At 42.2% G+C, this 14,254-nt stretch overlaps 1 protein-coding gene across 1 annotated transcript in view; it reads left to right on the top strand.

Moving 5' to 3' along the window:
- Positions 1-14,254, top strand: part of TMEM132E (transmembrane protein 132E) — a 663,923-nt gene that overhangs the window by 585,928 nt on the left and 63,741 nt on the right. Inside the window, exon 7 of the mRNA XM_077296388.1 lies at positions 6,073-6,278. Coding sequence (XP_077152503.1) covers positions 6,073-6,278 — 206 coding nt within the window. The remainder of the gene's footprint in view (positions 1-6,072; positions 6,279-14,254) is intronic.

Raw genomic sequence — 14,254 nt, 5'->3', positions numbered from 1 at the left:
TTCAGGATTTTCCACTGTTTAGGCACATCAGGGGCTCTCCAAATGCAACATGACGTCCTCTCTCAATTCCAGCCATTTTTGTGTACAAAAAGTCCAACGGTGCTCCTTCCCTTCCAAGCCCTGCCGTGTGTCCATACAATCGTTTTCCCCAACATATGGGGTATCGGCGTACTTGGGAGAAATTGAAAAAAAATTAGGTTCAATGTCTCCTGTTACGCTTAAAAAAATTTGTGCTAAAATTTATTTTTTTGTGAAAAAAAGTAAAATGTTCATTTTTTCTTTCCACATTGCATTAATTCCTGTGAAGCACCTTAAGGGTTAAAACATTTCTTGAATGTGGTTTTGAGGACTTTGAGGGGTGCAGTTATTAGAATGGCATCACTTTTGGGTATTTTCAGTCATATAGGCACTCATTAGTCACTTCAAATATGATGTGGTCACTAAAAAATGGTAATTAAATGGTAAATTAACTATTTTGTGTGACATAGCTCTCTGATTTAAGTGCATAAGAATTATAAGTTTGAAAATTGAGAAAATGTAAACATTTTCACCAAATTTATGATATTTTCACAAAGAAGTGCAAGTCATATCAAGTAAATTTTCTGACTGTTATGCAGTGCAATATGTCACGAAAAAAACAATCTTAGAATCACTGGGTCCTATTGAAGCTTTCCAGAGTTATTACCTTATAAAAGTGACACTGTTCAGAAAAATTGTTCTGTCCTTAAGTGGTTAAAGTTGTCCTATACAGGCCTAGTAGAATTTAGAGTGTCATACATGTCTCTTTAGGACAATCAGGGGCATTTTAGTACCTCAAATCAATTTGCTGCAAATCACATTTAAAAAAAAATGGTGAAGCTGATGAATTTGCATTTCAAAAACTGTGCTCTACTATTCTTTAAACCTTTTGTATTTTCCTGAAATTTAAAATATAAGTGAAGTTGGAAATATTGACTTCATTGCCCTCTGTTCTGTATGCCACTGATGCAATTTGTTTAGTTGGGGTTCTTCTTTATAACAAATCTCAATAATTGTAGGAATATATTTTCATAAAAGTTACATCCTGCAAGCTACAGTTCTCTCCATTTACAAAACCTGTGAATTTTATGCTTGTAGAGCTATAACCTAGACACTCCAAACTTTTTAGGAACATCATTTTCAAAAGACACTTAAATATTGGATCAAAGAAAGCCCACACTGAAAGCGTTCTTCTAGTGCATTTAATAACATTTCATAGTATGTAAGAACACAATAAAATGAAATATCATGAAACCTCTTTTCATAATTCTCTTTCACATTTTGTTATGTCAAAGTTTATTCATAAGTACAGTACTTTGAAAAAGTATTCATACCCGGTGAACTTCTCCACAATTTTTCGCTTTATACCGAAGGACGGAGCGGGGTGCTGGTGAGCATCGGCAGAAACCCTCATTCTCTCCTTGGAAGCCCGAATGGCATCCTGTGTGCGGTCCCAAATGTCACGTGCCTCCACTGCCCAGTCTGCAACCCTGAAATCAGTGGATGACACGGGCATGGACACAGGGACACGCGGATGCTGGCCGTAATTAAGGAGAAAAGGAGTCAGCCCAGAGGAATCGGCTACGGCGTTGTTCAGAGTGAATTCTGCCCAAGGTAGCAAAGATGTCCAGTCATCCTGCCTAGCAGAGACAAAATGTCGCAAATATGTCACCAGAGTCTGGTTGGCCTTCTCTACCAACCCATTCGTCTCGGGATGATATGAAGAGGAGAGATTTAGTTCTATGCTGAGTAAACGACAGAGCTCTCTCTAAAACCGAGACGTGAACTGGGGACCCTGGTCACTGACAATTTTATCAGGCATGCCATGTAAACGGAAAATATATTTAATGAACAATGCCACCAAGGCTCGTGCAAAAGGTAACCGTGGAAGGGGCACCAAGTGCACCATCTTAGAGAAATGATCGGTGACAAACCCAGATAACGGTGCAGTTACGAGACTAGGGTAAGCCCACCACGAAGTCCATCCTGACCATCTCCCAGGGCCTGTCTGCCACCTACAGGGGGTAAAGTTGCCCAGCAGGCCGTTGCTGAGGAGACCGATTCTTGGCGCAGGAGACACGCCCGAATATAGTCCCTGACGTCATGGGCCATATGCAGCCACCAGTATATCCTCGCCAAAAGCTCAGATGTCCTCTTGGTGCCAAAATGTCTACCCACTCTGGACGAGTGAGCCCAAGAGAGAACCTCCTGTCGTGAATTAGATGGAATGAAAGTCTTGCCTGGGGGCACAGACTCTAGCGAAATCAGAGCCACAGTTCTCAGGCTCTCAGAAGGGACAATAAGCCGAGGCTCCTCCTTTTCAGATGACACTATGGAGCGAGAGAGAGCGTCGGCACGAATGTTCTTCTCCCCGGAGAGAAAATGGAGAGTAAAATGGAACCAGGAGAAGAACAGGGACCATCTAGCCTGGCGAGAATTCAGCCGCTGGGCCGTTTGGAAGTACACCAAGTTCTTGTGGTCTGTGAACCCTTGGAAGGGAAAGCAAGCTCCCTCCAAGAGATGTCTCCACTCTGAGAAAGCCAACTTCATGGCTAGCAACTCCCTGTCCCTGATGGAATAATTCCTCTCCGCTGGTGAAAAGGTCTAGGAGTAGAAGAAGCAAGGATACTTCCGACCTTGAGCATCCTTTTGGAAGAGGACTGCTCAGCACCAACGGATGAGGCATCCACCTCCATAATAAATGGCTTATCTACATCGGGGCGATGTAGGATGGAAGTGCTAGCAAAGTGTGACTTAATCAAGAGAAACGCCTTGGAGACCTCCTCCAACCACAACTTGGGATTTGCTCCCTTCTTGGTGAGTGCAACCAAGAGAGCTACCAAAGTTGAGAAGTGTGGGATGAACTGGCGATAGTAATTAATGAACCCCATAAAGTGCTGCACGGCTTTAAGAGAATGGGGTTCTTGCCAGTCCATCACAGCCTGTAGCTTGGCAAGATCCATAGCCAATCCCTGGGCAGAGATGATATAGCCAAGGAAAGGCAAGGACTCCTGCTCAAACACACACTTCTCCTACTTGGCGCAGAGGGAGTTTGCCCATAAGAGGTCGAAAACTTTGCGAACATCTCTCTGATGGGAGTCAATATCTAGAGAGTAGATGAGAATATCATCCAGATAGACTATGACTGAGGTGGTGAGCATCTCCCGAAAGATGTAGTTTACAATGTCTTGGAAAACGGCTGGGGCATTACAGAGCCCGAAGGGCATCACCAGATATTCATAGTGCCCATCCCTGGTGTTAATAGACGTCTTCCATTCGTCCCTCTCACGGATGCGAATCAGGTTGTAAGCACCCCGCAGATCTAACGTAGTAAATACACTTGCTCCCCGTAGCCTATCAAAAAGCTCAGATATCAGGGGTAGGGGGTATTTATTCTTAACGGTGATGGCGTTAAGACCCCTGTAGTCTATGCATGGACGTAGTTCTCCATTCTTCTTCTGCATGAAGAAGAACCCAGTCACTGCAGGTGACACTGACTTCCTAATGAATCCTCTTGCCAGATTCTCTTGAAAGTACTGGGACATTGCCTCCATCTCCAGGAGAGATAAAGGATAGACTCGACCATGGGGAGGCTCTGCACCAGGCAAGAGGTCAATAGGACAGTCATAGGAGTGGTGAGGAGGAAGGGTCTCCGCAGCCCTTTTGGAGAACACATCCGCATAGGACCAATAGTGCTTGTGGAGAGAGGAAAGATCTGCGAGTACCTCTGTAGAAGCAACCTGATCGCACTCCCTCTGACATCTACCCTCACATGATTTACTCTATCCCAAAATTTTCCCTGAGGACCACTCTATATGAGGAGAATTATAGCAAAGCCATGGTATCCCCAACAGGACCTCATCAATTCCCTGAGGAATGACTAATAGGGAGATAATCTCCTGATGTGATGGAGACATAGAAAGAGTGAATGGAATGGTCTGATGTGTAATCTGTGAGGGTAGTGTCGACCCATTTACCACTCGAACGGTCACAGGTTTGGCGAGCATCACCAGGGGTATTGCGTGATGCTGGGCGAAAGCAGATCACATGAAATTGCCTTCCGCCCCGGAGTCCAGGCAAACCTCTACCATAAGAGTGGATGAGCCTATGGTTATTGTCCCCTTGAAGGACAATTTAGAGGAAAACGTCACCGTGTCTAGTGTACCTCCTACAACTACCACTAGACGCCTACGTTCCCCGGACTGCTGAGAACACTTGGAGGCAAAATGTCCTGATTGCCAGCAAACATGACAGACCATAGGTGCACGAGCGGACCGGAACTTAGATCCCGCACGCAATGCCTCTATGGCCTCATGTGACTCGGACGCCTGGACCGGAGATTCCTGAGGTTTGGCAAAGGTGGGAGCCAGCCGAAACCTCTGCCTACACTGGGCTCGCTCCAACCTTCGCTCGTGAAAACAAAGGTCGATGCAGGTTGATATAGCTATGAGCTCCTCCAGTGTGGCGAGAATCTCCCTAATGGCCAAAGCGTCCTTCACATGGTCAGCCAGCCCTCTCCAAAATACCGGGATAAGGGCTTTATCCGACCATTCCAGCTCAGACTCTAATGTCCGGAAGTGGACGGCAAAATGGCTGACCATGGACGAACCCTGAGTCAAAGCCAGCAGTTGGAGCGCCGTATCATGGGTGACTTGTGGTCCTAAAAAGCCCTGTTTCAGAGTGCTCAAAAACCGATTTTAGAATGATGTCACTTATAGGTGAATGTAAAAAAACTGAGGTGATTCCAGTCAGAAAGACTTTAGAATGATGTCACTAATAGGTGAATGTAAAAACTGTGGTGAATCCAGTCAGAAAGACGTTAGAATGATGTCACTTATAGGTGAATGTAAAAACTGTGGTGAATCCAGTCAGAAAGACTTTAGAATGATGTCACTTATAGGTGAATGTAAAAACTGTTGTGAATCCAGTCAGAAAGACTTTAGAATGATGTCACTAGTAGGTGAATGTAAAAACTGTGGTGAATCCAGTCAGAAAGATTTTAGAATGTTGTCTGTACAGGTTAGAGAGGGAACCCAGGATCTAAGGCCGGCAGGAGATCTTGCAGTGAAAACAGCCTCCACGTGTGTTCTGCTCTAACTGAAGGCATCCCTCAGACTAAAGAACATTCTAGACTTGCCTGGAAAACAGCTCCTCCTATTGACCATGTGACTAGCAGCTGGCCAATAGGACACCAAATTCACATCTCAGATCCTTACAAAACAATAATTATGAATCATTGCACACTTTCACAATTAGATGGCGCCAGAACACAGCAAATGAGAAGTGCATTGCATCTAAAATGGAGGTGACTAGAAATGGAGAATTACAGTTTACAAATGCAGGGGGTAATGTAGAGGGGCAGTTAGAGAGTGAGATGTAGTGTGCAGAAGCTACTCACAACCCAGGATTGCTTAAAGGGAAGGACGCACTCTGGACTGGGTCACAATATAGTACACGTATGCTTTTTTTAGTGCATTTCCACTACAGAAACACACTAAAAAGGCATGTAAACCACACATAACTGTATGAATAACATTTTGTCCAAGGCAAACACCAGGAAGTAGCAAAAGCAAAGTACCTTTATTTAAAATATGATTTATGAAAAGAGACAAAACCACAGCATTAAGAAATGTGATAGAATTACAATAATAAAAAAAAAAATTTAGTTAATACAATAGGTGTAGAAAACTCGAAAACTCAACCAATACTCATTGTGGGACCGTGGCCTACCACAGCTAGGACCCGCCATGTAGCAGCCTGTTGACACCCCCCGAAGGTAGCAAAGGAGGTTGAGTGTAGATAAGTTTGTTTTTTTCACATTAAAACGCATGGAGGTTATAAAACTAACAATGACAATGAAAAAGATACAATTTACATTTACAATTTTTTTCTTTTTATATAAAAAAATGGATGCAAAACTGAAGCAAAGCAGATGCCACAGGGAAGAAACACAGCAGATTAATCCCAAATCCCATCTATTCCAGAGTAACGAACTATCTAATATGCAGACCCCTATCTGGTGCTATAATATCTCTTACCCTTCCTCTGTTACAGGTGTCAAGTAGCTGTGATTATGTGTTTGTGAGTGGAAAGGAGACGAGGGGATCAATGAACGCACAAGCCGTTTTTACCTATGAACATCTCAGTGCCCCATTAGAAATGACCGTATGGGTACCCAAACTCCCTTTATCCATTGAACTTTCTGACTCAAAACTAAGCCAAATAAAAGGCTGGAGAATTCCAATACTACCGGAGCGCAGGTAAGCACGTACGTTATATATGAACATTGCGGTACTAGCCGAACAGCGAGAGAAAATAACTTTATTCCTAAATGACTTTTTATTGAATTGCATTTGTAGAGCTCAATCGATGTACAGGGACTTTAGCAATAGTGAAATTACAAAATATGATATATGGACAATAGACAGAAAGCAACAGCTCCTACAAAAATGATAGCATCCCATGTCAGGGCAATAGATGTTTTAATTAAAAAAGACACAGACATTGGATTCGTCTTTCCTGTCCTCATCCCAAAGCCAATGAACGATATAGCTAGTCATTAACCTCAATGTTTTACCTTATAGAATAGACGTCGGCAAGCCTATGTGTGATGTGGGTATGATTCTTATCAATTCAGGACCCTCATTTATTTACCCAAATTTGATTTTCGTTATGGAGGACCTGGCACATCTCTGCATGTTTGTAAGGGAACTGGGCAATGCCTAATTTACCATGTGATGCTACTGTGCAAGAATTAAACATTTGCTGCCAGGTTTTCCAGTAATTATCAGATGATTGGCAGGGACTCAGTAAAACACCATTTAAAGGGAGCTTGTCATACTGAAAATGGTATCTATTCTGAAGCAAGGATGTTATAGTGCAGGATGAGCTGATCATAATTGATATACTGTACATTATTGTGGGAAAAATGTCTCAGTAAAACTTGTATATTATTAATTGAAATCTCTGGTGCTTGCATGTTTGAGTCCAGTGGGCGGTCCTATTCAGTGACGGAGTCTTCTCTGTATCACTGTGAATGCAGAGATAACTGTCAATCAGCTAGTAGGACCGCCCACTCGACTCATATGCTTACTAACACCAGAGATTACAATTAATAAAATACAAGCTATGCTGAATCTTTTTCAAGAAATCTATATATCACTCTGCTTAGTAAATTATTTTCTATAGCTTGCTGCCCACAGATTAGATTATATGTACAGCATGACAGGCTCCCTTTCAGCAATGTATGATCAGAAAATTTGTCCACAGTGAACAATCCCTTTAATTACAATAGCCATATCTGGTATTTAACATATGTGCTTGATATTTTAATTTCCATAAAAAAGGTTTGTAAACTTGGCTTACAAACTGTTTTCTTTGTTCCATCATGTTCAGTGTGATGAATTCACTTTTAAAATCTGTGTTCAGAGCATCAGGAATAAAAATCATTGTTTCATCCCTCCTTTAAACTTTTAATTGGAATGTTAACTCATTCTGAAGTCTATGTACTCTCATAGAGACTGTAGAAAAAAATAATATGAAACCTGTCATAGAGAAAAATGAAAAAATCCATAAGACATCTCCAAGGGGACATATCACCCTCACATTGAACATAAAGGACTAATTGTGGCTGAGAGAAACTAATAGCTTGGTAAAAGAGAAAATTAATTATAGCTAGGAAGCGAGAGAGACAGCTATCATGTAAATCATTATTGAAGTAGGGGCCCCCTGTACTAAACAGGTAATTATAGTAGGGGGATTTGTTGGTAAAAAGACATCAAGACTGAGATTTGTTTATGCAGAGGTGGGGAAGTAAGCTTCTAAACCAAAGAGCTTCCTCTGATTAAGGAACTGATCAAAGAATCTTCTTAGACTTTTGCAACCAGTAATCAGTGATGAATATTGGGGATTTGCATCAATCCGATATTTAGAGGAGATATATTTTCAGCATCATAGTGAAGGGACGAATATATTGCTTCAACTCACTATAAGTCCATGCTAACCACTCCAACTTAATAACGGGCAGATGGATGGTGTTATCAAGTCCATGTTTCATCTCTATAGACAGCGATAAGAAACATGATGCAAATATCTATGGCCTGGGACCTCCAGGGGTGAAGATATCCTGTAAGTTTAGGATCTCATGCAATTCTGAAGAATCTAGCACATCCTACAACCAGCCCCCCATGTGATCTCATCAAAGGGGGGTATGTGGGTATAGCATTGAGCTAAAGTTTGGGTCTCTGTACATTCTGGAAGACATAAGTTCACTGTGAGAGTGGTCCATTTTTCCAATCAAAGTGTTTTTCTCTGCTTTGCACTGAGCCATGTCCGTGACATCAGATTTAGTAATTTTCGTTTGTTATTCCTTTTTATTTTATGCAATTGTATATATCGTAATGTTTTGTTCCCGTTTTGTATCATCTTTGTATATTTTTATAAACACTGCCTACATTTCTGGATTAAATTTATAATAATAGCTCTGTTCCTTTTGTTCTGTAAACTGCACCCCTGAAGCCATACGCTATCTCTAAGGGGGTGTCCAATCGACCAGTAAAAATAATTGGTGGTAGCAGTTAGTAGTGGTTCATTTTTTGTTATTATAGAGCTGGTAGTTACATTACCAGGGTATATATATTCCATTAGTTTGAATCTGAGGTGCATATACCATATGCTCACTGTAAGTTCCCCCAATAAATGGTTGTGTCCATCTCTCTTCAGTCAATTTTATAAGTCCTGATGATTGGAGGCAGCAGAGTTGCATTCCCATGACAAAATGGTGACAGCGGGAGGGATCTGTGTGGTCTCCCCGATGTCACATTGTTAACAATGTGGTAACAGCGGGGAGATCTGTGTGACCCTCTCCCCAGCTGTTATTCTTGACAACTCGTGGCAAGGTGGGATATGTGTTACCCCCCTTCCCGACTGTTATCCTTGCCGAAACCCTATTGAAAAAAAATGTATTTCAGCCAAATAAACACTGATTTAGGAAAAATATGCCCCAAATGTGTCTATATTAATTATGCTATTTAAGGAGCAAATTCCATCATGGCTTGTATTGTGCTGTAAATGAGGCTAAAAGAACCCAGTAAAGGTAATAGTAATACCTGGCTGACTAAGATTATTCAGAGTTTTAGTTTGACCAGCTTTGAAAAAAACTATATCTTCAATATTCTGTCAGGAGATGTTCATGCTGTATGTGTTTATACTGTATGTTTTCAGTTTTCAGTCATGTAATTGGATTCCTAAATGGGCTTTTCGAGGAGGAGGCAAAAAAAATAAAGAAAATATCATGAATACATTTTTAATAGTGATGAGCGAATATACTCGTTACTCGAGATTTCTCGAGCACGCTCGGGTGTCCTCTGAGTATTTTTTAGTGCTCGGAGATTTAGTTTTCTTCGCCGCAGCTGAATGATTTACATGTGTTAGCCAGCATAAGTACATGTGGGGGTCGCCTGGTTGCTAGGGAATCCCCACATGTAATCAAGCTGGCTAATAGCTGTAAATCATTCAGCTGCGGCGAAGAAAACGAAATCTCCGAGCACTAAAAAATAGTCGGAGGACACCCAAGCGTGATTGGGAAATCTCGAGTAACAAGTATATTCGCTCATCACTAATTTTTAAATATAATTTTTAACAAATCCAATTCACTTTGTCTAGGGAGGTAACATCTTTATTAAATTGAAATGACTGCAGTCTTATTACAGTGACAGAACTTGTCCATGCATGTTAGCACCACAAGTACTGGTGACAGTGTGTAGAGGGAATTGTCCTCTCCTCTCTTCCCCCACCTATGTGTAGAAAGATGTGCTCCAAGTATTAACACTGGAGATATCATGGGTTCTGTTGATTTAAGAAGAGACTGCTCATACTGCAGTCCACCCTTTCTAAATGTTGAGTGGCTGCTGTGACCAGGAGTTAACCTTGACTACATACTGTCATGCTATTATCAGGTCACAGCAGCAGAGCTTACAAATGCACAAGGTAATGTGAGCCTAATATGTCCTCTCCTGTGCCTGAACTGATGCGGCGTTCTGCTGCCAATCACTAACTACTCTGAGGATTGTAGTCTGGGGGATTAAGACCAAACTTCCTTGCTGGGATTCTAGGTGAAAAACAGGAGTATTCCTTACTTAGACAAGTGGTTTACAACTCTCTTTGGCCCTTAGTCCATAATGTTAGATGCAAGAGTCACAATAAAACCTAAAGTCGTATTACTATGTTCAACATATTGAAAGTATATACCGTAAGTGGAGAGAATGAAACATTAGAAAAAAGGAGTAGAGGATGCCACACAAAAGCTAACTCATTTTCTGCTACGGAAACAGCCAATGGCTTCAAATCCCTATGAAACGCATTCACTATACCCATTTATTGCGCTGTTGAGAAATGAACAGAGAGCAGTCACAAATATGGTCGTAACAGAGATGGTTGGGGCCATGAAGAATTACATTATGAGCATGGCTGATTTTAGACAAAGTAGGGCCCTGGGCAAATGTTTAAAGTGGGGCACCAAATACTAACATACAGGTGCTTCTCACAAAATTAGAATATCATCAAAAAGTTAATTTATTTAAGTTCTTCAATACAAAAAATGAAACCAATATATTATATTGAGTCATTACAAACAGAGTGATCTATTTCTAGTGTTTATTTATGTTAATGTTGATGATTATGGCTTACAGCCAATGAAAACCTAAAAGTCATGATCTCAGTAAATTAGAATACTTAATAACACCAGCTTGAAAAATTATTTTAAAATCTGAAATGATAGCCTACTCAAATGTATGTTCAGTAAATGCACTCAATACTTGGTCGGTGTTCCTTTTGCATCAATTAGTGCATCAATGCGGCGTTGCATGGAGGTGATCAGCCTGTGGCACTGCTGAGGTGTTATAGAAGCCCAGGTTGCTTTGATAGCAGCCTTTAGCTCATCTGCATTGTTGGGTCTGGTGCCTCATCTTCCTCTTGACAATACCCCATTGATTCTTTGTAGGGTTAAGGTCAGTCGGGTCTGCTGCCAATGAAGCACAGTGACAATGTTGTTTTTAGACAAGGTATTGGTACTTTTGGAAGTGTGGGTAGGTGCCAAGTCCTGCTGGAGAATTAAATTTCCATATCCAAAAAGCTTGTCAACAGAGGGAAGCTTGAAGTGCTCTAAAATTTCCTGGTAGATGGCTGCGCTGACTTTGGTCTTGATGAAACACAGTGGACCTACACCAGTAGATGACACGGCTCCCCAAATCATCACTGATTGTGGAAACTTCACACTAGACCTCAAGCAGCTTGAATTGTGTGCCTTTCCACTCTTCCTCCAGACTCTGGGACCTTGATTACCAAATGAAATGCAAAATGTACTTTCATCTGAAAACAACACTTTGGACCACTGAGCAACAGCCCAACAGATGTTTCTGGCATTGTCTATTGGTCATGAGTGGCTTGATACAATGAATGCAATACTTGTAGCCCATGCCCTGGATGCATCTGTGTGTGGTGGCTTTTAAAGCAATGACTCCAGCAGCAGTCCACTTCTTGTGAATCTCCCCCAAATTTTTGAATGGCCTTTTCTTAACAATCCTTGTGCATCTTTTTCTACAACACTTTTTCCTTCCACTCAACCTTCCGTTAATATGTTTGGAAGCAGCACTCTGTAAACAGCCATCCTCTTTAGCAATGACCTTTTGCAGCTTACCCTCATTGTGGAGTATACCAATGTCTGCCTTCTGGACATCTGTCAAGTCAGAGGTCTTCCCCATGATTGTGGAGCCTACTGAAACAGACTAAGGAAACTTTTTAAACAGTTAGGATGCCTTTGCAGGTGTTTTTTTTGTTAATTATTCTAATTTACTGAGATAATGACTTTTGGGGTTTTATTAGCTGCAATCCATAATCATCAACATTAACAGAAATAAACACTTGAAATAGATCACTCAGTTTATAATGACTCTATATAAAATATGAGTTTCACTTTTTGTATTGAATAACTGAAATAAATTAACTTTTTGATGATATTCTAATTTTGTGAGAAGTATCTGTATTGCTCATCACACAGACATTTTGGTTGTATTTACATGCGCTTTGTTAAAGGGCCACTGTCACCCCCCTCCAGCCGTTATAAACTAAAAGAGCCACCTTGTGCAGCAGTAATGCTGCATTCTAACAAGGTGGCTCTTTTAGTTTTTGCTTCTGTTATTCCCTCAATAAAGTGTTTTATAATTTTCCCCAAATACCTGTCTTTGTACCTGGAGGCAGGTCTGAAGCCTCCTCTGTGAAGCGCCCAACTGCCGTCACTCATCTCTTCTGGGGGCGATGATCGCCGCCCCCTGAGCGCTGTTATCTTCTGAAATCCGGCACCTGCGCTGTGCGTGCCTGCCTGGGGCAGGCGCATTGAGAATTGCCCGTCATAGCTCAGATGCTGGGTTCCGTTCTGCGCCTGTGCGGGCAGTGCGGCCAGCCTGTTGCTGAATCCCCGCCCCGCACTGTGTTATGCATTATGCACAGTGTGGGGCTAGGATTCCTGGGCATGCGCACTGCGCTGTTCAGACGCTCCCCTGGTCCCCCACCTTCCAGCGTTGCCGTAATATACAGGTTTCCTTGCCGGCGTTTGGAACAGCTGCACAGAACAACGCTGGAAGGCGGGGGACCTGGGGGAGCGTCTGAACAGCGCAGTGCGCATGCCCAGGAATCCCAGCCCCGCACTGTGCATAATGCATAATACAGTGTGGGGCGGGGATTCAGCAACAGGCTGGCCGCACTGCCCGCACAGGCGCAGAACGGAACCCGGCATCTGAGCTATGACGGGCAATTCTCAATGCGCCTGCCCCAGGCAGGCACGCACAGCTCAGGCTCCGGATTTAAGAAGAACAGCGCTCAGGGGGCGACGACCAGCGCCCCAGAAGAGATGAGTGACGGCAGTTGGGCGCTTCACAGAGGAGGCTTCAGACCTGCCTCCAGGTACAAAGACAGGTATTTGGGGAAAATTATAAAACGCTTTATTGAGGGAATAACAGAAGCAAAAACTAAAAGAGCCACCTTGTTAGAATGCAGCATTACTGCTGCACAAGGTGGCTCTTTTAGTTTATAACGGCTGCAGGGGGTGACAGTGGCCCTTTAAGGTCATTAAATAAGCATGATCAACAATATTGAAGTCTTTCTATGCTTGTTTCCCGGGCTCTTTACATCAGCTGGGGGACAAAACAATCACTAGTAGATCAATCTGTCCCAATACAGTATCATGTTATCAGCAGCATATCTGCAGTTTTCACTGGGTGATGTGCTGCTGAGAACAATTATTTCTGTTTCGACATAAACAATTCAATTAATCGGTGAATAGGCAGCATTGTGCTCATTTTGTATAATGCAACACATGGTATAATGCACCCCATAGTCTTTCATATAGCATAATGCGCCCCATAGTCCTCCATATATTATATATGGTATAATGCAGCCCCCATATAGTATAATGCAGCCCCTAGTAAAATGCAGCCCCATATAGTATAATGCACCCCCCATATAGTATAATGCCGCCCCATATAGTATAATGCAGCCCCTAGTATAATGCAGCCCCCTATAGTATAATGCAGCCCCATATGTATAATGCAGCCTCCATATAGTATAATACAGCCCCACATAGTATAATGCACACCCCACTTCCAAATAGTATAATGTGCCCCATAGTCCTCCATATATTAAATATGGTATAATGCAGTCCCCATATACTATAATGTAGCCCCTAAATGGTATAATGCAGCCCCATATAGTATAATGCAGCTTCGTATGGTATATTGCAGCCTCATATTGTATAATGCAGCCTTCATATGGTATAATGCAGCCCCCATATAGTATAATGCACACTCCATATAGTATAATGCATCTCCCATATACTGTAGTATAATGTAGCCCTCAAATAGTATAATGCAGCTCATATAATATAATGCACACCTCAGAGTCCTCCTGTGTTATGGCTAACACGCACTTTCTAAATTTAAAAAAAAAATACAATACTCACCTCTCTCCATTCCCTCGCTGGCTTAAACATCAGACACATAGGGAGAATCATGGGAGATTAAGAATCCACCTAAAACTTCCTCCTCTATCATTGTTTTCAATTGTATCGGCATATAGGAAGCTGATACAGGTAAATGTACGATGTCGGGCATGGGTGGGGGCGCAGGCGGGATCCCAGAACCTGTTCTAGCATTGGGCCTGCTGATTCACGGGCCCCATAGTGGTC

Source organism: Ranitomeya variabilis, chromosome 3 (assembly GCF_051348905.1).
Source record: "Ranitomeya variabilis isolate aRanVar5 chromosome 3, aRanVar5.hap1, whole genome shotgun sequence".
NCBI classification, from domain to species: domain Eukaryota; kingdom Metazoa; phylum Chordata; class Amphibia; order Anura; family Dendrobatidae; genus Ranitomeya; species Ranitomeya variabilis.
The sequence above is the reverse complement of the archived record's forward strand: the minus strand, read 5'-3'. Positions and strand labels throughout refer to the sequence as shown.